Source organism: Zonotrichia albicollis, chromosome 2, assembly GCF_047830755.1.
Source record: "Zonotrichia albicollis isolate bZonAlb1 chromosome 2, bZonAlb1.hap1, whole genome shotgun sequence".
NCBI lineage: Eukaryota > Metazoa > Chordata > Aves > Passeriformes > Passerellidae > Zonotrichia > Zonotrichia albicollis.
Genome location: NC_133820.1, coordinates 56,197,649 through 56,222,839, shown reverse-complemented (window position 1 = coordinate 56,222,839; position 25,191 = coordinate 56,197,649). Strand labels below are relative to the sequence as shown.

Below are 25,191 nucleotides of genomic sequence, written 5' to 3'. Positions count from 1 at the left end.
CCTTTATCTACTGTCTGCTGCTCCCTTCCACTTCCAGGCATTAACAGCCCAGGTCCAAGCTGGCAGCCTTTCCCAGTGGAAGCATTTTCCCTGAAATGAGCCACACTGAAAACGACAGGACTTGGCTGCACAGAGTTCTGGCAAGAATAGCCTCCAAACAACAGAAAAATCCCAACAGTTTTCATCAAGGAGACACGTCAGCTCCTGAGGCTTGCACCTTATTGCAGAGAGTGAGCTAAGTGCTTCCAGAATAAAATGAAGTCAAAGCAATAGCAGCTTTACACAGCTGGTACCCTCAAGGAGAGCATGTGCCAATCTCACACCAGACCAGCACAGGTAAATCAGCTTTCCAAATGCAAGTGCTGCACAGAAGAGAGGCAAGAGTGCATAAAATTGTGGGCTTGGGGCTAAGGCTCCACATTTAACCCAAACCATGCCCACGGGCACACAACCTCCCCACCACAAAAATCACTCCTCAACAGGGATCAACTTCATTCACTTTCCAATACCACTGACAGATTCATTCGCCTGGCCAAGAACAGGATAGGAGATGTACATCAGCAAGCAGATAATTTTGAAAGAAATGGATTTCTTTCCACAGCTGCTGAATAATATTTTATTCCCTAAAAAGAGGCAAAATTTCCAAGCAGTATTCATGAATGTGATACAGCCTGATTTGATCAATGTTTTCTCCCTTTATTAAGATGTTTGTTAATTATTCATTCTGTAATTTTCCTAAAATGCTTGCTAAATGCATTAAAAAGTATGCATCTTTATACATTCAATTACAGGCAGAAAATTTCTATTGCTTGATTGGGGAGTCATGATGCCAACAGCTCTCATAGCTTGCCATCTTTGAAGGCAGAATCATACTTAAAACTGAGCATAACTAGGCTTTTCATCTGAAACTGTAATTACTTTCCACTTCAGAGTTACACAATGCAGCATCTTCCTACACTTAAGTCTCCCAGAGCACAGCCAGCTTGCAAAAATCAGACAAAGAACATTATCGATTTTCTCAAGGGAGTAAGGTATTTGCCGACTGTCAAGAAGAAACTGTAACTATTCACGTGTAGCAAAAGTAGATGCAGTGTCACACATCCCCATGTCCATATTCCAGAAATCACTGCAGCTGAATGAAACTTCGGTTTATTGTAATCCAAGCAACATGAAAAACTAGAACAGCCTCTAGGAAATTAGTAACATAAACATGAAGAAAAGGATAACACAGGTTTTGTCTGGGGTAATGAGGGGAAGGAATGAACTTCCATGTAAATACTTGCTGTTTAAAAAGAAGTTTGGCAGAAAAAGGTTGGAGCGAGATTTGGTCCACAAAAAAAATAATCTGCCTACAAATCATAAATATGACCCAAGTCAGAGAAAAAAATGGCATCAGTACTTCAGCTGAAATTGCTACTCACCTGATATACATAATGAAGAGGATGAAATTCCAAAGGGCTTCCATACATTTTATGCATTTATACACACACAAACATATATATTCATGCTTTATCGGAATCCTTCTATACCAAGTTATTACAACCACATCAGAAGAAGGGAGTAAGAAAAGAGAAGCAAAGAGAAAATGCCTTTAAAGAGCAGTTAATCCCAACACTGTTTATTAAAGAAAGCAATGAAATAATTTGAAAACCTCAACCAGTCGCTTGATCAAAACAACAAAACCCCTTACCTGTGCATTCTTATTCCTGGCTTCTCTCCTTGCTGCTTTTTCCTTTAGCCTCTTCTCCTGAAATAAACAAGATGTACAGTTTTAAAGCAAACTCTTGCACTGTTTTTATTTTTCTTTAATATTTTAAGATTAATGTTGAGTCATCTAGGTATTTTTAATGTACACGTTAGACTGGTTATTATTGAAAACAATACATGAAAGATCTGAATGAGACACTATTTATTCTTCTTGCTCTTAAAGGAAATAATAAAACTACAAGAAGGATCGAAGCTCATATTTTACCAAGACTTACTACTCTTAAAGGAATAATGCAGCTGAGTAATTCAACAGAGCTAGTATTTGCCTGTAAAATAAGGTAGTTAAAATTATACTAAGAGATCAAATTTTTCTTATTTCTCAGTGACTTAAAATGAAATAAAATCCACTTAAACTAAAATGAAAATTTTCCTAACTTCAGAATTGCTTAAGTAACTGGGAAGTGAAAGCTAAAACATCTTCTGCTTTTCATATATCCATTACCAACAAACACTTTACAACAGCATTTGCTTAGTAATTGCACTGATTCAGAAACCATTACAAAGATCTCTTAACCAAAAAGATTCTGCTACAGGAAAATTACCTAAATGCAGAAAAAAACTCATCCAAAGCCACCTGCTAGATCTGTCAGCATGCAGAAGTGCCCAAGATCAAATGACAAATCAAATGACATTTATTGCTGCTTGTTTTGTTTATTATTACACCAACTAAAGTATTATCTCTATATTTATACTGTCAGGTCCTTGTAATTGAACATCCCTTAAATTCTTTATTTCATGAGGAAAAGACAGAAATGCAACTGAGAGCACATCCTCTAGAAAAGCACACTGCTCCCTCTTCTTATCTTAGTGATCCTGATGACATTGGTATTGAAACTTTTATGCTAGCTTAAAAATATTTCTGAAATACAACTCAGTTTCTTTGAGCAACACAGGCCACCCTGGCATCAGCACACTTAGACTCAAGTTCACATAAAAGGAGACATTAACATCAGTCCATGGTCAGCACTTCAGCACAGAGAAGGCTGAATTGCAGTTACATATCAGCTCACTCATGGGAGTAAGGAGAAAGCTACAGTTTCAGTAGTCCTGGTGCCATTTCACCACAATGGTGCTGCCAAAACATATTGGTAAGTATCACACAAAGTTGTTCAGAAAAGCAGTGTTTGACTGCAGGCATGGGAAAAAGAGAACACAGCCACCAAGATTTTCAAAGCTGGTGTCTAAATTCAGGGCCTTTTGAGACATTTGCCAGGTATGTGCCATTTTCAAGTCTCCCAATTGCCCACACTATACAAGTGTTAGCTTATTTTCAAAATCCCTTTCTGTGTAAGTCAACCTCTTCCCTCCAAATCAAAATGAAACAATTCCCCAATGCTTTGTGCAAAGCTGTCTGACTCAAACAACTCAATACACTCAGGGTTACATACCAGGGCCTTTAATGCATGCTGGGAAACTAAAAGAAAAAAAAAAATCACGCTACTGCAGACACATACAACATAGCTGTCTTATTAATGTGTTAAAGTCTGTCTTATTATTGTGTTAAAGTATAAAAAATTATTATTAAAAAATAGAGAGAGAGAGAAATAAAATACATTTAAGGCCACACGTGCATCATATGGGACAACAAAAGCCATCAGGACCAAGTAATGTCTGGTCTACGTGCAGTTCCTCCAACAAAGTAGTCCTATGCATCATGGTGATAACATGATCACCCATATTACGATTCCTTCTCTCCCAAGTCAAATTTATGTAAGTTTCTGATGCTTTTTACTTATGCTTTTCTAATTATTCACTTAAGTTTTCCACTCCACATGGTTTAGCTGCACATTCTCCACTCTTGGGGGTAACCATTGGGATTCTCTCATTTTTCTGCTAAAACTGTGATAATATTCAAACTTAAGCCCTAAAAACAGAGAGAACATAGGTAGAAAGTAATACACCATATATTACAAAGCAGCTTTTGACTTGGACAGTTTAGAAAATTTTGGATAGAAAAATTCTGATGGAAAAATTCTACGGTGTATAAAATGTCAGTGTTTTAACTACAGCTACAGGCTTGAACAAATATAGCAGCAAAGTTCCTGCTCAAGGGATTTCTAACAGAGCCCTGAGAAGACAGCTATGAAAGCAGAAGACTGACATAAGGACACAGGAGAGGAGTACACAGGCAGCATTATAAACTCTAGTCTCTAAAGGACGGTGAAGACACAAAAAGATTCTAAAGTTAATAGGTCCAGAGACTAAAATAAGGAGCACAGGAGAAAAACAAGACAGAGAAGCAATCACCAGGAGATGCTGTCAAGACCTGCTTTTCTTTCTCCCAAGCAGGGGGGAGAAAGGGGTTGGATCTCTGCCAGTGAGGAACAAAAGCAGATTTCACAGAGGGTGCATGCATGCTGGCCCCGAGCTGGAGCTAGGAGTGCATTTCAGAAGCCAGTGTCCTCATCAGGCTGCTTCTGCTGCTTGACACTAACACACTCTGAACAACACTGGCCATTCACAGGGTCACAGCGTCATTCCAACTGGAAAGAACATCAGGAGGTCTCTGGTTCAACTTCCTGCTCACAGAAGAGTCAGCTCTGAGGTAAGGTCATGCTGCACAGGGCTTCATCCAGCCATGCCAAAATCCCAAGGCTGGAGACTGCACTTCATTTCTGATCAGCCCATGCCACAGCCTGACTGCTCTCACACAGAAAAATTCCCCATAAATCCATGCTGAATCTCTTGTTTTACTTATGGCCACTGCCAGAGGTTTTGGTCCATTTAATTTGTGACATGGTAATTTACTAGTCAGAACACTCACATGAAAAGCCATGTAGAAATTTCAGTGTATTCCACAGATGTATTTACAAACAAGGTTCTGCTCTGCTAAAAACATATAACTCACTATACATCTAATTTCTACAAACCCTCACTGGCTAGTACTGTATTCTTTTCATTTAGTTTTTCATTAATAGTATTATACAGCTCAGAGATCTTCTTGATCAGCTCTTTAAATTTACTGCAAATTATCTTTTTTTCTTCACTCTTACAAAGCTACTTTAAAAGGATGGTTATAACCTTAGTAATCAAAACGATGAAAATTTTTAGTCATCAACATGTAATATGGCTACATCACTTGGCTTTAAAGAAGGGTTGCAAACCTTCTAACTCTTTTGTACTAGAACTGACAACAGAAACAGCTCTGCCTAAAAGGAGCCCAAACCATGGATAAAGCTGTGTCTAACATGTGATAGAAATGCTCACTGCTCTTAACCATGAAGCTAAGAAGTCTGACACTGGCTTCTTTTCACATTTAATCTTCCCTTCCTTCTACTGTTGGGTTTGAAAACAAAAATTTATTTCATGCTTAAAACTCCAAGACACTTAACTAAATATTCTAACACTTACATTCTACGTTCTCAACTTGAGACAAAAAAATAATTAACTGTAGCACAGCAGCTCTCTCTAGCTGGTCAGGTCAGGAATATGTGAAAGACACATTAATAGAGAGCTTAAATCCCAAGTTTTTAGTTAAAAAAAAATTAAGCCCAACAATTTTCAGAGTTATTTCCTCCCAGAGGAAATCCCCTCCCCCTTGGACTCTCTTCTTTCTACATTTAGGAGTACATTTGACATTGTACAGAGGGTTTACTGCAATATAAAAAAAATACAGTGTTTATTTCTGTTATTTCTATTATGAACAGCTTTGTTTCACAGTAATTTTTCTTTTAGCTTTTTTGAGGCGTAGAAAATGTGTACAATAAAAGTCGCCTTTCTTTCTTTTAAAGAACTTATGTATAGGTCAGATTTACATTCAATAAATTCTTTTAGCTGGTGACAAGCTGCTGTTTTTCCACCCTAAAATTTCACTGACCTCTTAATTTCCTTACCTGAAAGGAAATCAAAGTTTCACTCAACAAAACTAATGCATATTATGGCATATTTAGCTCTGAGAGCATTAAAAAAGCCTGTGGCAAATCTATTTCCTGGAAAAATTTGATCTCATCTGAGTCCTCTGAAGTCTTTTTATTTAAATACTCAAGAACTCCCTCAGGTTTTGATCCATCATTTTAACACTAGATTTTTAGTAACTATTCCTTTACATACTGATGCCATAATTTGGAGCTACCAACCCATTCTATTTAACAGCCGAGGTAATGGTCTACCAAGTTCTGGAACAAATCCCTCCATTGCCTGGAAAAATCTGGCTGTGGTTTGCAAATCCATGTTGGTCAATGGTGGAACCTTGTCTTGGTATCCAACTATCTTTTGTTATTTTAGTGGGACACAGCTAAATTCAGTCAGCTGTGCTACAGAAAACACAGAGTTGTTCAAAAGTTCAGAGCAGTTCTCATACAGCGGCATTGCAATAGTCAAGAGCTGGTTTCCACCAAAATTTTGAAGTACAAATGTGCTTGAAAACTGACTTAATAAATGTGTTTCCCACAGTTTTCTTCTCCAAGATTTCACACCAAGCTCGAATTGTTTCCATGCTCGTGGCTCATTGCTACATTTATATTGCCATATAGCTTAATATCTCGCCTTACAAAAACTAGAAAACCATCTACGTGCAAGCACTTCTCCAACTAACATTCCTAACAAACACTCCAAAACAAACTAACATTCCTAACTCAAACACTGAACTGAATAAACATATTAGTATTTCTTTGAATACTATAAAAAAAATGGAAATAACTACAATTTTGGTAACTATTAAATAAATCTTAATACCTTCAGGAGAAAAAGCAAAACCATTGTCATTGTTTTGTGTTTGTTTTGAGGTTTTTTTTTTTAAATCTCAAGGTTTGGTTTTAGAAACCTATTAAATAATCTCTTTAAGCAACAAGCTATATAAACATAATGATGTAAGCCTCATCTGTAAAGCTGATGTTTATTTAAAGGCAGGAAAACTGAATCACCTGGTAATCACCAATTTAAGGCAACACAGAGCCATCAAATGCATGCAAAAAACAGCACATGGACAATCTTGATCATTAAACAAGCGCTGGAAAAAGTCTTAGAGGCAGTGGGAAAAAGGTATTCTTATTAAAAAGAAGAAAACAGAAGCTGGCAGAAACTGACCCTTAAAAGGATATTCTTGGAACAAAACCAACACAAGAAACCAGTGGACAAAGATCAAAATTATTCCTTTCCCAGTGAGTAGGTTTTAAGGATAGGGAAGTTTTTCTAAAGCTTTTAAGTGAGTTGGTTTAAAAATGTACATGGATGAGAGGCTGGCCATGAGCTGTCAGTGTGCTCCCACAGCCCAGAGAGCCAAACGTGGCCTGGGCTGCATCCAGTGTGGGCAGCAGGGCCAGGGAGGGGATTCTGCCCCTCTGCTCTGCTCAGAGCCCACCTGCAGGGCTGCACCAGCTCTGGGGCACCAGCACAGGGAGGACAGGGACCTGCTGGAGTTGGTACAGAGAAGGTCAATGAAGGTGATCTGAGAGCTGGAAGACATTTCATATGAAGACAGGCTGAGAAAGTTCAGAGTATTCAGCCTGGAGAAGACTCTGGTTAGACCTAAATGTGGCCGTCCAGTCAGTCAGCTGGAAAGCAACTTTTTACAATGGCATGTACTGGGCCGGACAAGGGGTAAAGGCTTTGAATTGAAAGAGATTTAGATTAGTTTAGATTGAAGATTACAAAGAAATTGTTTACTGTGAGACTGGTGGGACTGAACCTACATATATACAAACACATACAGTGCAAGATAAAGGTAGAATTAATTCAAAATACAGCTACAACTGAATTACATGATGAATGAAGGTAGATAACTAACTAGTTAGGTAATGATTAAAAGTAATGTTTAAAGCTGTGAACTAAAATTTTAACAAGAAATCAATGGAAGTCACACTGCAAACCATGCTAGTATATTCCAGAGAAAAACAGAGGAAAATTGGCAATGATGCCCTTCATCTCATTTTGTGGCTGCTTTAGCCTTTGAAGGGATGCTGCCAGAAAATTCATTATCAATAGAGGTCACAGGTTCCTGAGTTGTCTTAATGCAGCCACCTATAAGGAAACACCCAGCTCAAACACCAGGAAAACCACAAAGCCCAGGGTTCCAAGCACACTGCAGTTGGAAAAGGCATGCCAAGGGGAACACAGAACTGCCACAACATGGCTGCCTACACAGCTTTCTCCTTCGAGCCAGCCTTAGCCCAAGGCTGCTTTCACTGCTCTGCCAGGGTTAGGGTTCCACAAACCACAAAGCCCAGGGCTTCTGAGAGAAGGCAGAGAAGCCCCTCAGGTATCTGTGCCTGCTCGTGCAGGCACCCAGCAGTACTGGGATCCTCAGCAAGCAAAGGGAGCCTCACAGAGCCTTACACACAGAGGTCAGCATTTTGGGCTGTTTTTCCAGTGCATCCTTCAGCAGGACAAGCAGCCTGGCATGGAAGCTCCCCTACAGCACTAGGGCTGGTAAAGGTGCACTTTAGGGTTATGCCTGAACTACTTCAGCCTCCACCCACAGCTGTGTCCTCCCGGCATTCATCTGACTAGCGTGTACACAAACCAGCTGGTTGGAGCCTGGTGCTAGGAATATCAAGGTTGTGGGATCAATTGCCATATGGGCCATTACTTCAGAGCTGGATTCAATAGTCCTTGTGGACTCAGAATATTCTGTCACCTGTGATCTCGTTTTCTTATTTTTCACACCAGGAAGATGAGGTCAAAAACTCTGATTTTGCTGCAAGGCTCTTAGAAAACATCTAAGGACACTTCAAGCTCTAAGTGTAGCCCATTCAGCTGTTGAAGTGAAAGATAAACAAGCAAGCCCTTGCCTCCACTGGCACCACAGGGAGACCAGATGGATGCTGCAGCTAAGGCTGAAACAGGATGCTTGTCAACCCATTTCTCAGTGTCCATCCCCCTTATCTTAATAGCTGTGCATCTGGAGCATAACAGCAGCACTGCCTGCACACAAAAGCTATGGAATAGCTCAGACAGGCTTTCTAACAAAGTAATACTCCCTGATTTATTTTACACATCTCTCCATCTATACTCTTCCTTGCTGTTCAGCTGAGCACTCCTCTCAACAGTAACCTCCTTCCCTTTATATTTTGCTCCTACACTGGCATACTCTTTACGTGAGAGAATTTTATCATTCTCACCCAGCACCACATTAAACCAACTGTACACATGGTAATCTGACAAATTCCACCTCAAAGTGCAGGACTATTCAGGTGCTTTATTTAATAAAGAGCATAATCCTGCATGGCAATTTTTTTACTCCTTCAGATTACTTCCCTGGAAATATGATGCAACTTTCTTTTAGAATTAATCTAATGACTGATTTCAAACTAAAAATACTGTTTTTCATGCAATCATTTATCTTCAACCATATTGAACAGCTTGTGTTATATAACATCTATTCTATAAAATAAAAAAAAATCCCTGTGGAATCTTATCCATTTCTTGAGCATGATATACGTTATTCAATGATTAATTACAACACACTACAACTTGTAGAATTTTTTTATAAAACTATAAACCAAACATGTTTCAATCAAAACTACTCTGCCATCAACAGAAATCACTTGCAAAAGCAGGGAGGCAGAGCCTACAGCTCCATTTGGAATGGGGCTGCCAAAGGAAGGAGTAAGTCCTAGGGACACATTGATGGTAGGAATACGCTGAATGTAAAAGTGCAGTTTGCAATGACAGCCTGTTACAACTGAGACAAAGACAAGAAAGAGAAAAAGTACTAAAGTGAATATGAAATACTCTAACCCTAATGAGCAGTAAGGCAGACAGTAGCAAAAGATGTGAACTCGTAAGTCACTGGCAGATGAGCACTTAAGGAACTGCACAAACACAATATTGGGAAGATTCACACAAAAGTTTGTAATCTGTAAGAAAAAGAGAAAACAGGTTATCTATGTTTATCAGCCTCATGGGAAAGAGTAAATTTCAAATTGAGTATTTGAAAGGTACTATGAGATTGAGCAGAAAGACTAGCATGAGGAAAAACCCAAGGACAGTGACTACACAAGGGCCCTATGATGCAGGTATGAAATGAGACATATTTAGGATCCACTTTACTATTTAATGTGTTGGTCAGTGCGCTTATCAATCAAAGGAGTGATGAGATCTTCTTAGTCCTGCTGGTGAACATCAGCCCTTATCAGTCAACAAGAAGAAATAAGCTTGTACTGCCTGTGCTGTGCATGTTTATGTGAGTGCAGCCTCTCTTGTCTCTGTGGATATCCAGAGTGTGTCGTGTGCGTGTGTCCCTCTGTGCAATACACGTGCAGGGCGGTCACTCTGCAGCCTGGAACAGCAGCAGGCTTCAGCAAAAACACCTGCAGATGAAACTGCCTGAGTTCAAACCCAAGGGATTTGGGTCCTTTACCAGTCTGTCATCTCCCATTTTCAAAAATGAATTTTAATCAGAATTCAATATACTCTTTGTGAAAATGAAAGCTATTTATTTTATTATAGTCCCTACCTAAGTCTGGTACAAAGAATTTTCTCTTTTAGCCTTAGAAACAGTTAATAGAGTAATAGTATTTGGGAGTGCAAACACGCAAAGGGTAAAACCTTGCAGTGTTTGCTCCTTATTAAAATTATGCACTATGCCACTAACAAATGCATTTAGGGCACAAGAGACAAACCAAAGAGAGGTATTCTGTTACAGTTTCTAAAATAATTCTTTATTTCCTACTGAACTAAGAACAGCATAAGCAAAACTTTGAGAACATACAGCCCTAAACATCAAGTGGTACAAATCAAGATCATTTCAGTGGCACAAGGGCCACAAAATATCTCCAGATTCCATAGAGCAACATCGGTATCCCAGGAAGATTGTGCAAGGAATCTCAAAAATACAAAGGATATATTATATTTAAAATACAGACTTGTGGTACAGTGCAGTACCTTCTGAAAGATCCCCTGTCACCCACAGTCTAACTGAGTCATCTCTCTATAAATATATTTGTTTAAGGTCTTCCAGGGAGGTACAGAACTACTGCATCTAGCAGTATCAGACCCATGAAGACAGTCTCAGCTTGATTTCTACTAATACTGCCCAAATAAAATTATATTTTAAAAAATATTCTAGCCTTCTTCTCACAGTGATCATTCAAAATTCACAGCCTATCGTACTGGTGGGAAAGAGAAGTAAGAAATAAGGCACCTGTTCATTTCTCCTTCATCACCAACGGGCATTTTTCTGAGCTTGAGTTAGTACAGGGAAAAAGAGGTTATTAAGAAGTGAGATGAATCCCTCTCTGTCGCTATTTTCCTCCTAACAACACTGCATTTTCAGTTGAAAACTTGAAAAATGGAGTGCCAAAACATGTTCTGAATAGTTTATTCACTTTTCCCCTTTATTGTTGTTTATAACATTAAAGACATTTCAAATGGCTTTCATTAAATAGCCATTAATGCAGAATTCTTTTCACATCATCTTGATCAGTGTTACTGTCCTTCCCTTGTGCTCAACCACTAAAACTTACTTTGCTTCCAATACTTCAGTAAGCATTAATTACATTACAATTATACCTCAGAGTTTTATTTACTTCTATCCATCTGATTTTCAGTCCTTCCATATTTGCAGAGCAAGGAGAGAATAATAAAATGTGAGACTCATGAAGGAAACCTAATTATAGTGTAGATGCTTTGCAAGTTGCCACAAGCCTTAAGGCGCTGCAACACACAACTCTTCTAATCCGAGCATCTCATGAATGCATCAAAACATTTTTCTGATCATACAGGAAACTGTGCTCATTTAAATTACATTCACAAATAGATTTAAAAGCAATGGCCTGTGGATACTTCTGAATAGTTTTGTTCTTCATCAGAAACAGTTTTGCAAGGAAAGTTCATAATAAGCTTATGTGCCATGTTGCCTTAGAAAAAAAAAAAAAAGCTATTTTAGAGATGTTTTGATTTTAAGAAGTTAACTTTTTTTCCCAGAGACCTCTAATCTTCAAGATTATACTGCAGAAACCTTAACAAAGGGATTCTCAACTGAAGATGATCTATAAAAGTACAAGCTTAATGAAAATGCTGCTTTTTCTACATCCACTCATTATCTAAATCAAAACGTGAACCCATCTGTAGATAAAAAAACCCAGATCAAAAAACATCTGCATTTATAGCCTTCTGTAAATTGTTTTGTTATTATAAGTCACCATTTCAAAGCCAATGTAGAGACCTATTAACACACATTCAACTTGAGGGGACTTTGTGATTATATGTAAATAACCAAGTTCGGACTGCTACATTTGATTAATTAGAAAGAAAATGCATTTGTCTCTAGTGGTCTGCTAATCTTAATAACTTTAATAGATTTAGCATGTTTCAAAACTTGATTTAAAAGGGGAAAAAAAAACCAAAACAACTGACACACACACAACACACACACGCACCAGGAAACTACTGCAGGTATCAGCTGCAGTAGGGAAGAAAAGGAATTAAGAGGATGAAATATGAATTAAGATATATTTGAAACTTGATGTAAGTGAAGGAACAGAAGAAAGTTAAGTTGATGAAAATGTTAACCAAAAGCAGAAAGGAAAGATTCAGCCATAGCTTTTTCAAAAACCTAGGAAAAAGAGAGTTGTAGGAGAATTCAGCAGCCAAGTCAGAAAACCAAGAAACAAAAGTTGTCACATCTGATATTGGAACATGTCAAATGGACAAAGATCTTCAACAGTCTGCTTGCAGGAAGGTAATTTAAACAAAGATAGGAATTAAATAATTAGCATTACTGCAGAAAGGACAGGTCAGATAACAAAGTTCATGTTATGACATGATGTATTTTGGCTCACAGTGAAGCACAGAGGATTTAAAAAGAAGCAATGACAGTCACAAGTGATGGATTTAGGACTTTGTATAAAGGGTTCTGCTGAATGCCAGCAAAGGGATATATAAGATGGGATTAAAGTATGTGACTTTAAAAAGCTCCTCTTTCAATGACACAAGAAAGGGCACTAAGACAGACGCACTTACACAAAATCCAAAGTCATGAAAATCAAGTCTCCTTGTCTTTTTACTGCTCTCACACCCTTTACTGGTAACACAGTTGAATATTCATCTTTTAGGTTTCACCCTCTCGCTCTTAATGAGGGCAAGAAATAACTTAGACCACTTGCCTGTCAGGCTTACATAAACAACCAAACTTTTAAACAGAAATTCAGACTCAACTAGTATCTGCTGCTGAGCAATTATCTTTTGGGAAGGCAAACCTTATGAGGTGGGAGAATTTTTAAATACCATTGGGAAGTCACTGTGAAAATGGCCATGTAGCTCCCTTTTATCCTTTTATCGTGAGGCACTTCACATCTTCCCCTGGCATTCTTTCGTTAATGAAGGATAAATGACTTGCCCATTAACAACACAATAAATTCCAAAAGCATCAGTGAAAAAACAATGACTGAAATAGCTAAAATAATGTTTATCTATGACATTTACCTATGATTTTTGAATTATGCCACAGAAGCTTCCCCTACAGTGTGAATTTTAAAAAATGCACATTTTCTGGTAATGAAAAAATTCAGTAGTATCTTCTCTACCTAGTAACTATGTAGCTTCTTCATGAATCACTGGAAGAAGGAATCTTCTGGTCACAGGACCAGTTAAAGTTGATCCAAAAAGAAGGAGGTATGCCTGTCTCTCCTTGGATGAGACAAATGAGCAGGGCTTAGCATATTTTCCCTATAATTATTACTACAGCTGTTTCCTAAGCAGCAACAGTTGACTGTCAAGAATCCCAAACATAAATGGATGACTCAGTAATAAGGAAGAGCAAGAGAATCAATCTGCATGTCAGCCTTACCTTATATAACCTGTATTAATTAATACATGAAATGAATTGGTATCCTGAATGCCTTTTGTAGTGGGGAGAGAGATTCATCTTTACCCACAAAGGTTAGTGAGACAATGGGATGAAAAATGAGGTTCTACCAGAGAAACACCCATCACCTTCCTGCCCTTTCTTTGCAAGTTTCATCTTATTTAAAGTTGGATGTTATAATTCTAAACTGTTTAAGACTATTCCAAAAATTAAATGACAATCAGGTAACTGAATACTTAATTATGTACAGAGAATTTACATATGATGTATTTTTCACCTCAAACTGTGAAGTTTCAAATAAAAAAATCGGAACAATGTCAGATGTGTGTCAGTCATGCCGCGACTGAATGGCAGCCCTTAATACTAGACGATCATTTCACAGGATGTCAAACAGAAGTCTTCTTTTTTTTTTAAATCTATTTCATCTATTTCCTTCTTTTTATATACTATCATTTATTTTATTTCATTTCATAAAGGATAATAGGTGGAGTGTGAAAAATACTCATGCACTAATCTGCAAGAAGCTTCACGTATGACACTTTCTATAATTAAAAAAACCCAATGACATTGATGTGGCCAGTCTGGTAATTTTGTCTGTCTCAGTTTTGAAAAGAAGCATTCTCATTTCATAGTATCTCCACAGTTTAAGTACTTTTCTTCAATGCAGGGAAATATGTGGTCAACATCATTTGTTCCCCTCAGCACTATAACAATGAAGCTGCGCTAACAGACCAAAAGATTAAGTATTTTTTCATTGAAGTCTGATGCCAAACCTACACTCAAACTCTATGAATCTGCTAGTGAATAAGAGATTGACTGCAAAGTCACAGAATCGGTCTCTCCTTCCCTGTTCATTAAGTGCATCCTTGAAATCTGATTGCATTGTTTTCGGTAAACGACTATTATTTCACTTAGAGCACAGCAAACATGGTTTCTTTTCACCTCCTATCAACTGGAACCCTTTGCTAAAAATGATGTGAGTTTTTTTGTATTTGTCAAATGACTGCAAAAGGACTAGAGGAGCAGACTCAAATTAAATGTGTGAAGTACACTTTGACATTAGCTAGGATACTTCATAGCCAAAACATGACTTGAAACTTTCACAAATTCCTTCCAAATTATTTTGTTCCAATTCAAACACTCACAAACACTGGAAGATCTTGCACTAACTACTTACAATCAGTGGAAAGTCAAACTAAATTAAGTCAGCATTTACAGAACAGGACAATAAAGCAACACTTTTTAACACTTCGGAAATTTGAAACTTTGAGTATAAATCAGGCCTTTAACAACACATAGTTGTGGAATCTTACAAGTATCCATTATCTGGAGAATGGCATACCCATCTCACAATCACTAACAGAAGGACCCCTGAGCTCAAAGACACAGCTCTGTTCTATATGACAGTTACAAAGCAAGGTCAGACAACCCAGCTTTGGTCCATAGTGAATAATAGAGAAGTAGGTGGAAAACTTGTGGTCTGCAACTTTTAAAGGTTTTTAAACACCAGAGAGAAGCCAGACTGCAGATACAGATTTTTTTCAAGTCACAGCCAAAATCATATAATGTAGTTTGAGTAATTCATTCAGTAAATTCTGATAGCCCTAAGCACACTAACACAAAATGTTAACACTTTGGCCTAGCTGAAATGTGACACTAAATGTTGAGCAAATGGTAGTCTGAAGACATTTCAGAGATACTCTTTCACTGCCAGCAGGTTTTAGAGCATATATGCCTAATAATGCTTTCTTTTGGTGAAACAAACCCTTCCAGTGAACACTGCTTAAAAAAAAAATACTCCTACTAAATTTACCTAACTTTAAAGTTGTAGATAAAATTCCACTGTTACCAACACTTAATGCTGAATAAGGCTTTGTGCTATCCAGCTATTAAAAGTTTCCTGTGAGCAGTGTAGTCCTGAAGAAAACTGAAGAACTTAAATGAACTTGTACTACATTTATTTCACTATGTATTTAAAACCTGAGCAATCCACAGTGCAGTACTTCTGTACTTCAGTAATTGAGGCAGAAATCAACTTACCCTATGTTTTTCCTTTACTTTCTTCCTATATTCTTCTTTGTCAAATTTGTCTTCTTCACGTAGGATTTCTTTGGCTTTATCTAAGTTGATACCACTGGCATCATCTTCCTCATCTGCTTGTGCCAAATTGGATTTCTGCACAGGTGGCCACTGCTGCACTAACTGAATTAGAGATGCCAGCAAGAAAAATAATGGTTAGAATCATTTTTTCCACATCACACTTTTGGTGTCTTAAACATTCCAATACATTTTTTTTTCACACCAAATAAAAAAAGTCATCTGCAAGGGAAACAAATTAATAGACCTTATTTAACACCACATTCAGTTTAAAATTATTATTTTAAAGTAAGTGTCTTCATTAGCTCACATTATTGTTTAGTGAACTCACTTCAGTCTCTTCCCTTATTTTGTCCACTTTCCTGATTAGAACAAGTAATTTCTAATCCTGCTACTCATTTGGGGAGAAAAAACTACTTGCTCTCAAGAAATGACTCTCAGAAAAAAATGTCAGTAAATCTAAACAGTACTTTTCATGTAAAGAATCAACATTCCAACATATTAACCAAGACAAAAATTAGACAAACCTTTATTCCAGAATACACAAAAAGAAAAACAAAAAAAACATGACTGCAGGTTCATGTTTTGAGGGGAGCAAGGAGAACAGACATGGAAGGGTTCTTTGGTTATTGTACTAAGACTGTATTGGAAATGTTTGATGACTCATGCTGATGAAATGTTTGATGGATGACACACTGAACACATCCAGGTTCCCCTAAATATCTGAAACTCTGAATTCAAGACAAAGACTATATATTCACCAAAAAATATCCCCATCTATCTTATGACCTAGTAGCTTATACTTCAGGATAGGAGCACACACCTTCAAGGGAAAGTCTTTGCAAAATCATTCTTGCTCATGGATTGGTAGAGTACTAACTCTTGAAAGGAAAGTACATGGCAGAAAATATAGAATGCTTTTCAGTACAAATGCACATTTAGGACTCCCTAATGCACACAGGCTGTTTATTTAATAGGTACAAATAAATCCAACCCATTGTTTCACATCCTTTTGTAAAATTGAGTTTGTGCAGTTGTATTTTCTAGAAAGAGACATTTTTAGAGGACTATCAAAGAGAAGCATGCAGAATAGAACAGTAAAATTTCAATGCACAATTTTACACAGCTCAGGGAGAAAAAAAGCAAGAACAACATCCACAGATGCAAATTCTGTGTTCCCTTAAATGTCACCCCTTTTCTATTCTACTGCTTTTCAAACTACAATCTTTGTGATTATTTTTCTCCCAATTCTTCCCCCTTTTTGCTTCATTGCATAGATACCTAAAACATTTGCATATGAATTCTAAGTTGACACAACAGTTTCTGAATATCTAAAAATATCTGACATCGTTTTCAGTCAATGGGGCAACCTCAAAAACCTTTTACATTCTGCCTAATGTCAGTAATTATGCATATGGCTACACTCCCTTCACCTGCAATATAAAATGCTTTATTTTGTCAGAAAAAAAAGCAAATTATATACTTGTAAATGTGACCTCTCTTTATGTCTTACTGAAATTATTATAAAGCGGGGCAAAAACCCACCCTACTTTTATCTTACTGCTGGAAATGGAAAAAACAACATGCACAGCATCTGAAGCTGTGAAATCAAATTATAGACAAGTTCATGGAATGTGGACATTTGCTAGTGAGGTTATTTCCACAGGGAAACCCTAGAGTGACCAGCATCCACAATAGTTCCTTTCAGTATAAAGTCAATAAATTTTTCTATTGCTCTACTAAAAGAACAAATTAAATAACTGGCAAATTTCCAAGCACTGCTACACCAGCACCAGTAGGCCAAAATTTGGTACTTCCTTAGCTTTTGTAACAAAACTTTTAATCTAGAAATAGTGAATACTGGGAAGAAAACCAGGGTCTTCTTTCAATTCCAGTACATTAACTCAAGACTTGGGGGAGCTTTAGCAAACAGCTACAGGAAAATTGTTTTACATTTCTGTGAGAAAAAAATCCAAGCCCTTGATTCCACCTGAAATTGAAGATAATAGGCAGAAAAGAGATACAATTCTGTACATCCACTTACAGCTCTCATACAAGTATCTTATACATACAAAGATGAAAAGAGGTCAGTGCTCAACATTTCTCTTTTTCTCCCTGGAACTGAATTCTAAATGGAAGCTGAACTCTTTTGCAAAAGGTAAGCCAATTACAAATACCACACATTTTTTAGCAGTGTGTCTTTTTATACAATTATAAAGTACATTTTTGACTTTATAGAAACAACAAATAGAATACAGAAATATAGAAACTTCAATTCCCAAAAAAATACAATTACTTTTAAGTGATCTTACCTCTCCATCTTCAGTAAAAACTATTTTTGTGTTAACTTTAAATTTCTTCTTCAAGATTTTTTTGGCTTCTTGGGTCTTAGTTGCTTTTTTCTTCATCTTTAATTTTGACGTGGTCTGCATAAAAGAAAGTAAGGTTTCTTATGAGTTTTCTACTAGTCATAGAGTATATACTTCAATCTTTCTTAAAAGTAATCAGATGTACCAAAATTTAATTCCTGAAGTATGAGTAAGAATCATTTCCAGTAAAAATCAGCCTGTAAACCTTTTCATAAAAGCGCTTTAAGCAGGATGCATCATCAGAAATTCATTTACTCTAATAAAAATGTAGCATAATTTAAATCCTGCCAGCGCCAGGACACCTGGCTCATTCAAATCTCACTAACCTTTTAAGGACAAGGACACCAGATTCACCAGCTTATGCTGTTAGCAAGCCTCATCAGACAAGAAATGCAGTATAACTGACTTGAAGCCAGTAACTACAACTGATCAGAGACCAATTTCATCTCACTTGTCATCACATTGTCCCAGGCCCCACAGTAAACCAGTCTGAGCTATCTGTGTGTCAATGAATGCCACAAGTTGCCATGCAAGAATACTGCTACTTCATAACTTTTGGCTCTTGCAGAACATCCAGGAGGTGTTCAGAATTAAATACCATTTAAATTTCACAAAAGTTACTAGCATCATAAAAGAAAGTAGGGGGGAAAAGTGATGAAGACTCCAGAGCAACTAATGAATGAATCCACAGAAATAGTGAAATCCACAGATGGCCTATCTATGTTTCCCCAAGGCACTCACCAAGTGGCAACATCAAGGAACTAAAGAATGTGGAGATTCACCACCCCCAACTCTTCTACCCAGAAATCTCCTTTCAAGAAAAAAGGCTGAATGCGTTCTAACATCTACCAGGGCACAATACACAGAGGACATTTTAAGCAGTAACTGACATTACAAAACTATTTTATAGCAAAAATACTCTGAAGGAATATGTGGAGACTCCATAGGAGAAGGCCCACAAGTCATTCATCATCCCATTAAGACTGCAATCTCTCCACTACTCAGAAGAAAAGTGCATGAAAAACAGTCACTAAACTGTCTCAAATTCTAATAAATAACAGAAAGCAGTCAAAGCAACAAGAAAGAAAAAGAAAAAACTGAACTTTTTCTCACTTTCATTTTTTATTTTGGTCATTTTAATCAGTTTCCACGTTCTATACAAAATCTACTATAAAAAGAAGCAAAAAAACAGTAACTCAGAAAGTCACTGCCATTATGGTCAGCACACTAATGCAGTGAAATTTGAACTATAAAAGAGAAAAATTACAGTCCTTCTAACAGGAAAAATGGCTTGTGACAGCTACTGCCTGTGATATCAAGTAATGACCATATCTATTATAGAAAACAGTAACAGTAGCAGCACTTTTGTCCTCAGTATTGTCAAATGATTTTTGCTGCACTGTGCAGCTAGCACAGGTTGGGTACATCTGTAGCAGCTCAGAAAGCTGTGCTCATTACTGCTGCTTACCCTACAAACAAATTGTTTCAGAAGCTGCATTAGCACAAAACCCTTGCCTCAAAATACAAACTACTTAGTAGAACAACAGGAGCTGTCCAAAGGAAGAATTTAAAGAGAGATGTAATTCAAGGTGGTGGGACAATACTATTCACTACCACCGCATTTTCTTTCAGCAGCTGCTTTTGGCTTTCTTTTTTTAATAAACAGTCCTTTATTTCTGCACTGCCAGTATTATTGGTACCAGCATAAAATGCTACTATAAAAAAAATTACTGTAAGATTGAAATTGGTACATCAGAATTTTGCAAAATTGTATTTAACTGTGAATTTCAGCTGTTTACATTTTTTAAAAAGGGTTTTCCCAGCTAAGGAGCACAAATATCCAATGAGTTATCTTTACATGCACAACTAGGCAATGTTTCCAGTTGTACCTTGTTCCCCCCTCCTTCCTCTGAGTTTGATTCAGTCAAGTTGCATGGGAAAAACGGGATAATACAAAGTTTCCAAAGAAATAGAAGGAACAAGAGGAGAAGAAGAAAAAAATGGGAAGCTAAATTCCCTCACTAAAGATTCAAAAAGCATAGTGTAGGATCAGTGGGTGAACCTGACAGATTTATAATATTCCTTGTGTAGCATTACACAAAGGGATCAAAATTTTTTAAAACTTACAGAAAAAAAAGCATGAGTATAAAACACTACACAATCTTTAGATAATTAAACTGTGGTTTTTATTAGGACACTGCATTGGGTTTGCATGGCCAGCTTTTGGTACCAGGGAGGCTGCAAGGGTGGATTCTGTGAGAGGCTGCCAGAAGCTTTCCCCATGTCCAGCAGGGTCAATGCCAGCTGGCTCCAAGATGAACGTGCTGCCAGCCAAGGGCCCACCAGAAGTGATGGCAAAGCCTCTGTGATAACATATTCAAGTAGAGGAAAAAGGAAGTTACTGCACGGATGTAACTGCAGCCAGAGGAGAGGGCAGTGAGAACTCGTGAGAGCAGCAGCCCTGCAGACACCAAGGGCAGGGCAGAAGGAGGGGCTGGAGGGGCTCCAGGCACTAAGCTGAGATTCCCCTGCATTGCACAGACCACAGGGAGGCAGCTGTGCCCCTGCAGCCCATAGAGCACCATGGGATGCAGAAATCCTCCTGGAGCCCATGGAGGGGATCCACACCAGAGCAGGGGGATGCCTGACAGAGGGCTGTGACCCCACGGGAGGCCCGTGCTGGAACAGGCTCCTGGCAGGGACCTGCAGACCCATGGAGAGAGGAGCCCACACTGGAGCAGGTTTCCTGGTAGGACTTGTGACCCACGCTGGAGCAGCCTGCCTTGAAGCACTGACCCACACTGCAGCAGTTCACAGAGAACTGTTGCCCATGGGATGGATTCACTTTGGAGAACTGTCCCCCATGAGAGGGACCCCACACAGGAGCAAGGGAATGACTCCTTACCCTAAGCAGTGGCAGGAACACCATGTGATGAACTGACCACAATCTCCATTCCCTGTCTCTGTGCCACTGGGGAGGAGGAGGTAGAGCTGAGAAGGAGGGGTACAGGGAAGTTGTTTTAAAGGTCTGATATTACTACTCATTATCCTGCTCTGATTTTGTTAACAATAACTTTAACTAATATCTCTAACTTAAGTCTGTCTTGCCTGTGATGACATTTGTTGGGCGATCTCTCCTGGTCCTTATCTCAACCCACGAACCGTTCGTTGTATCTCCTCTTCCCTGTCCAGCTGTAGAAGGGCATGACAGAGAGGTTTTGGTGGGTGCAGGCACCCAGTCAGGGTCTATCACTACACTGGTAGTTTAGCTTTCTGAGCACACTACAAAGTTGATGGCTATCAAGGCTCCTTCAGCTTCAGAGACACTCCCCTGACTGACTCATAGTTTAAGACCAGATGGGCTCAGATATCAAAACATTTTATCACAGATATAGGCACAATTTTCCAAACTACATGACTTCAGTATTCAGCAGTAGAAGAAGGGACCTTTGGTGTGTTAGGGCAGTGGTTTCTGACATAGCTTCTCTGTTCCAAGGGGGAGAATACATAGTCCAGGGTAAGAGTCAGTCTGATCAGCCATGGAGTGTATACAGTCCTGGGGCTACTGTGCGATCCCATACATGCTGCTTTAAGTCCCTTCTGGGGATCTCTTTCACATTCTTCTGGAGTCCCTACATAATCCTAAAGTGTCCCTCTTCTGTCATTTAATCCTCTCCCTCCATGTGTCTCCAGTAGCATCTTTCAGAGGATCTATTCCCCACACTCTAAGAGCCTCTTGCCCTACTTCCTGCTACTTTATATTGAACATACCTCTGGCCAGATGTTTCTCCAAGTGGCTTAAGTCTTGATGCAGGATGGGTTGTTTAATTACATCTGAGATCATGGCCTCCTCAATAATCCATGACACCCTGTGACCCTCTCACCCAAATCTCTAATGCCACTGCCTGTCTTTGCTTTGACCTCACATTTGAAATACTTATTTCCCATCGAGCAGGAGTCTGATTAATCTATTTTAAACGTGCAACTGGATATGAGACCTCAGGCTTTCCTAATCTTCAGTGCTACCCCTTGGTTCCCCATGTTTTCACGCCACTCTGCTTACTCATTTCCCATTTTCATCTTTTGGACTAGGAGATACTTGAGCATGGACAAGCAGCACTGACATCCTCTAGGGCTTCATCTCTTTTCCTCACTAAGAGCTCACCACAGCAGCAGGCACCACCAACTGCTGCAGGTTGCCAGAAGATCCCTGTCAGCTGTTAACCTGAAGTTCTGTAGAGAATACAAAGGCAGCAGGAGTCCTGACTCCTCTCTGCCCAGTGAACACTGGGACTGGGGTCACAGGCTGTGCAGGCAGAAGCATGATCACACCAGCAGATATAAGTGAACAGAAGGTTTCTGCTGACAACTAGACCCTGCTTCTAGTGCCAGAGCAAGCCATGGGCCTGGGCATATTAAAGTGAGCAGAGAGGGCACAGCTGTTGTCTACACTGATCAGCTCATTGCAGGCCCTGCTCAACTATTTACCTCAGTACATCCCTTTCTAAAGCTGAATTATTCCATCAGATAAGCCATTGATCCAAACAAAACAGCATGGGTGATCTGGGCTCAGGGTTTCACAGCTGCTGTTAAGATCCCAAAGGAATTCTGCATCTGAACTCCAGTTGCAAGCAGCAGTTTAAGCACCAGCTGGTGCACACACCCCTCTCTGTCAATGAGAAGAGGCTACCTGCTGCTCAGCAGCAGGGACGTTTTGCCCTATGCCCAACACAACAGGCCTTCAATCTCATCTTTTCTTCTACAAAGATGTGGCAATAGTTAAACTTATCAAACAAAACCAGGGCAATAATTAGCCTCTTTAAAATGATAGATAATACCTAAACATTATAAACTAAGAGTCACTCAAGTTTATAAAAAAATCCATAAAATGTAGGATCAGCTGCAAAATTGGGGGATTTTCTACTGTTACTAATCTAAAGCCGAAATTTCTTTTTCCTTTTGTACATGCCAGATGGTTTGCTGGATTATTTAATGAGTAACAATAAAACCTAGCTCTTACAGGCACAGAAAATTCAAACATTTAATACAGAATCAGTAACAATACAGCTAATATGGAAGTTCTTTTCTCTTTTTCTTTTCCAAAAAGGAGCAGGCTTTTGATTTCGGGGTTAAAACATCTGATATTCTTAAGCTGAAATAAAAAATAAAGAAGGTTTTCTGAATGAAAATACTGACAAGTTTAAGAAATAAGATTCACTATTTTTCCAATTATAGTATTTTCCTGAAGAGATAGGGCACAGAAACACAGCCATCAGTAAATTTTGCTATTATAATATTTTTTTCTTATTAATACAATTCTGAAGTGATTAGATAGATTTGAGCATGTAATCCTCAGTAACTCAGGATCTAACAACAGTATCTTACCACAAGCAAGACAAAACACATGTACTTTGACCTTTGGAGTGTTTCTCATCATTAACTTAAAGTTATTTGTTTCTAACTACAATTTTCTTTTTCATTTCACCTCAACACACCTTTGAAAGCAAGCACGGAACACTCACTAGAAAAGCTGCCTAAAGACAGGACTACATTATTGTGGCAGGCTAAAATATCAGTAGGAAAGAAAAAAGTTTAGAATCAATTCTCCAGTCCCACAAGCTAAAACAAGCATTACTGCATTTCTAGAGGGTTTGTGAGCTTTTCTTCTCCCTCCTGCTTGTATCATACAATTCCTAGGAAGAATGGGGCCATACCTGGAAGTATTTTCCAGTCCCATCCAACATTATTTTACCAAGAATTTAACAGCAACTGCCTCTGAGAAATAAAAATCAATGTGGGACTCAATTTCACAGACTTGTTTTGTATTTCTTGAAGAAACAAGAAACAAGAGGAGCAAGTACTATCACATCTGCAGTATCACCAAGTATGTTAGTCCCTCTGTCGAGCTACTGCATTCAGACTTGGATGTCTATTGTATTTGCAGGGAATGCCCCAACAAAGGCAGGAATGATGCATCCGACTCCATCTTTTCAGAAGGCTAATTTATCACTTTATAATACTATATTATATTAAAAAATACTATACTGTACTAAAGAATACAGATAGAATACTTACTGAATGCTAAAAAGATAATAATGAAAACTTGTGACTCTTCCCAGAGTCTCAACACAGCTTGGCCATAATTGGCCAACGAGTCAAAACAACTCACACCAGAATCCAATGAAACAATCACCTGTGGGTAAACAATCTCTAAACACAATCCACATGAGCAAAACACAGGAGAAGCAAATGAGATAAGAATAGTTTTCCTTTTCTCTGAGGCTTCTCAGCTTCCCAGGAGAAAAATCCTGGGCAAGGAATCTTTTCAGAGAATGTGAATGCCACAGATGTCATTCCCCACAGAAGGCTTGCAGACTGAAGCTACCAAACCTTAGACAAAGAAAAGCACTGGGCTCCTCTTTGTGCCATGGAAAGCAGAGATGGTTTTCATTCAGTAGGCACCACAGAACTTTGAAAATACTAACTACCCTCCAGTCACTAATCTAAAGGAGCCTCACCATAAAGCCTTACCTCCCAAACCCATAAACTTCCCAAATTCTGACTACAAGGCTTTGATTACCTACAATGGAGGAGAGAGGAGTTTAGAGGGAAGTTTTCACTTCTCCTGAAAAATATCTAAAATATCACAGAAGCAGCAGTGAGTTACAAACGTCACTCCTCACACATAATTGCTATGGATAAGACAGAAAACATCAAGAGAAGCAAAACAGTCAGACTCTGAAGTCCTGTCCATTTTACTTCAAGCACCTACAAAATGCTAAACACCAAAAGCTTCCTATTGATAATACAATTTGATTCCTATTGAGTATAGAGGCTAAAATCCTAGGATGGGGTAGGATGGGGCATGACCACAAGGGGATGCAAGGATGCTGCTTCATGATCTGTGGTAGCTATAGCTAGGTAGTCTTTATTTTGATTTCCAGTCCACTTCTCTAAACAACAGCTATTTCTGTCCTTCCTAACTTCTGCTGACTGCTCATAAATCTTGGTCCACTTTGCACTGTTGTGAACATCAGAACAAGCCAAAGCCACTGAGAAGCAGCAGGGCAAAGCTGCTTCCACAAAAGAACTCCCTCAATCTTCCCTAGGAAAACAAGCTTCTTTTGTTAGCCTGTGTTGTTGTTCTACTTTTTATGTAATACAGGTGTGACTAATTGTATTGTACAAGTGTGGCTTTGGTGAAGTATTCTA

At 38.5% G+C, this 25,191-nt stretch overlaps 1 protein-coding gene across 1 annotated transcript in view; it reads right to left on the bottom strand.

The window, feature by feature from the left end:
- DDX10 (DEAD-box helicase 10) overlaps positions 1–25,191 on the bottom strand; it is a 155,195-nt gene that overhangs the window by 40,484 nt on the left and 89,520 nt on the right. The window contains exons 14-16 of the mRNA XM_005482551.3: positions 17,923–18,036; positions 15,554–15,715; positions 1,691–1,747 (exon numbers count right to left, since the gene is read on the bottom strand). Coding sequence (XP_005482608.2) covers positions 1,691–1,747; positions 15,554–15,715; positions 17,923–18,036 — 333 coding nt within the window. The remainder of the gene's footprint in view (positions 1–1,690; positions 1,748–15,553; positions 15,716–17,922; positions 18,037–25,191) is intronic.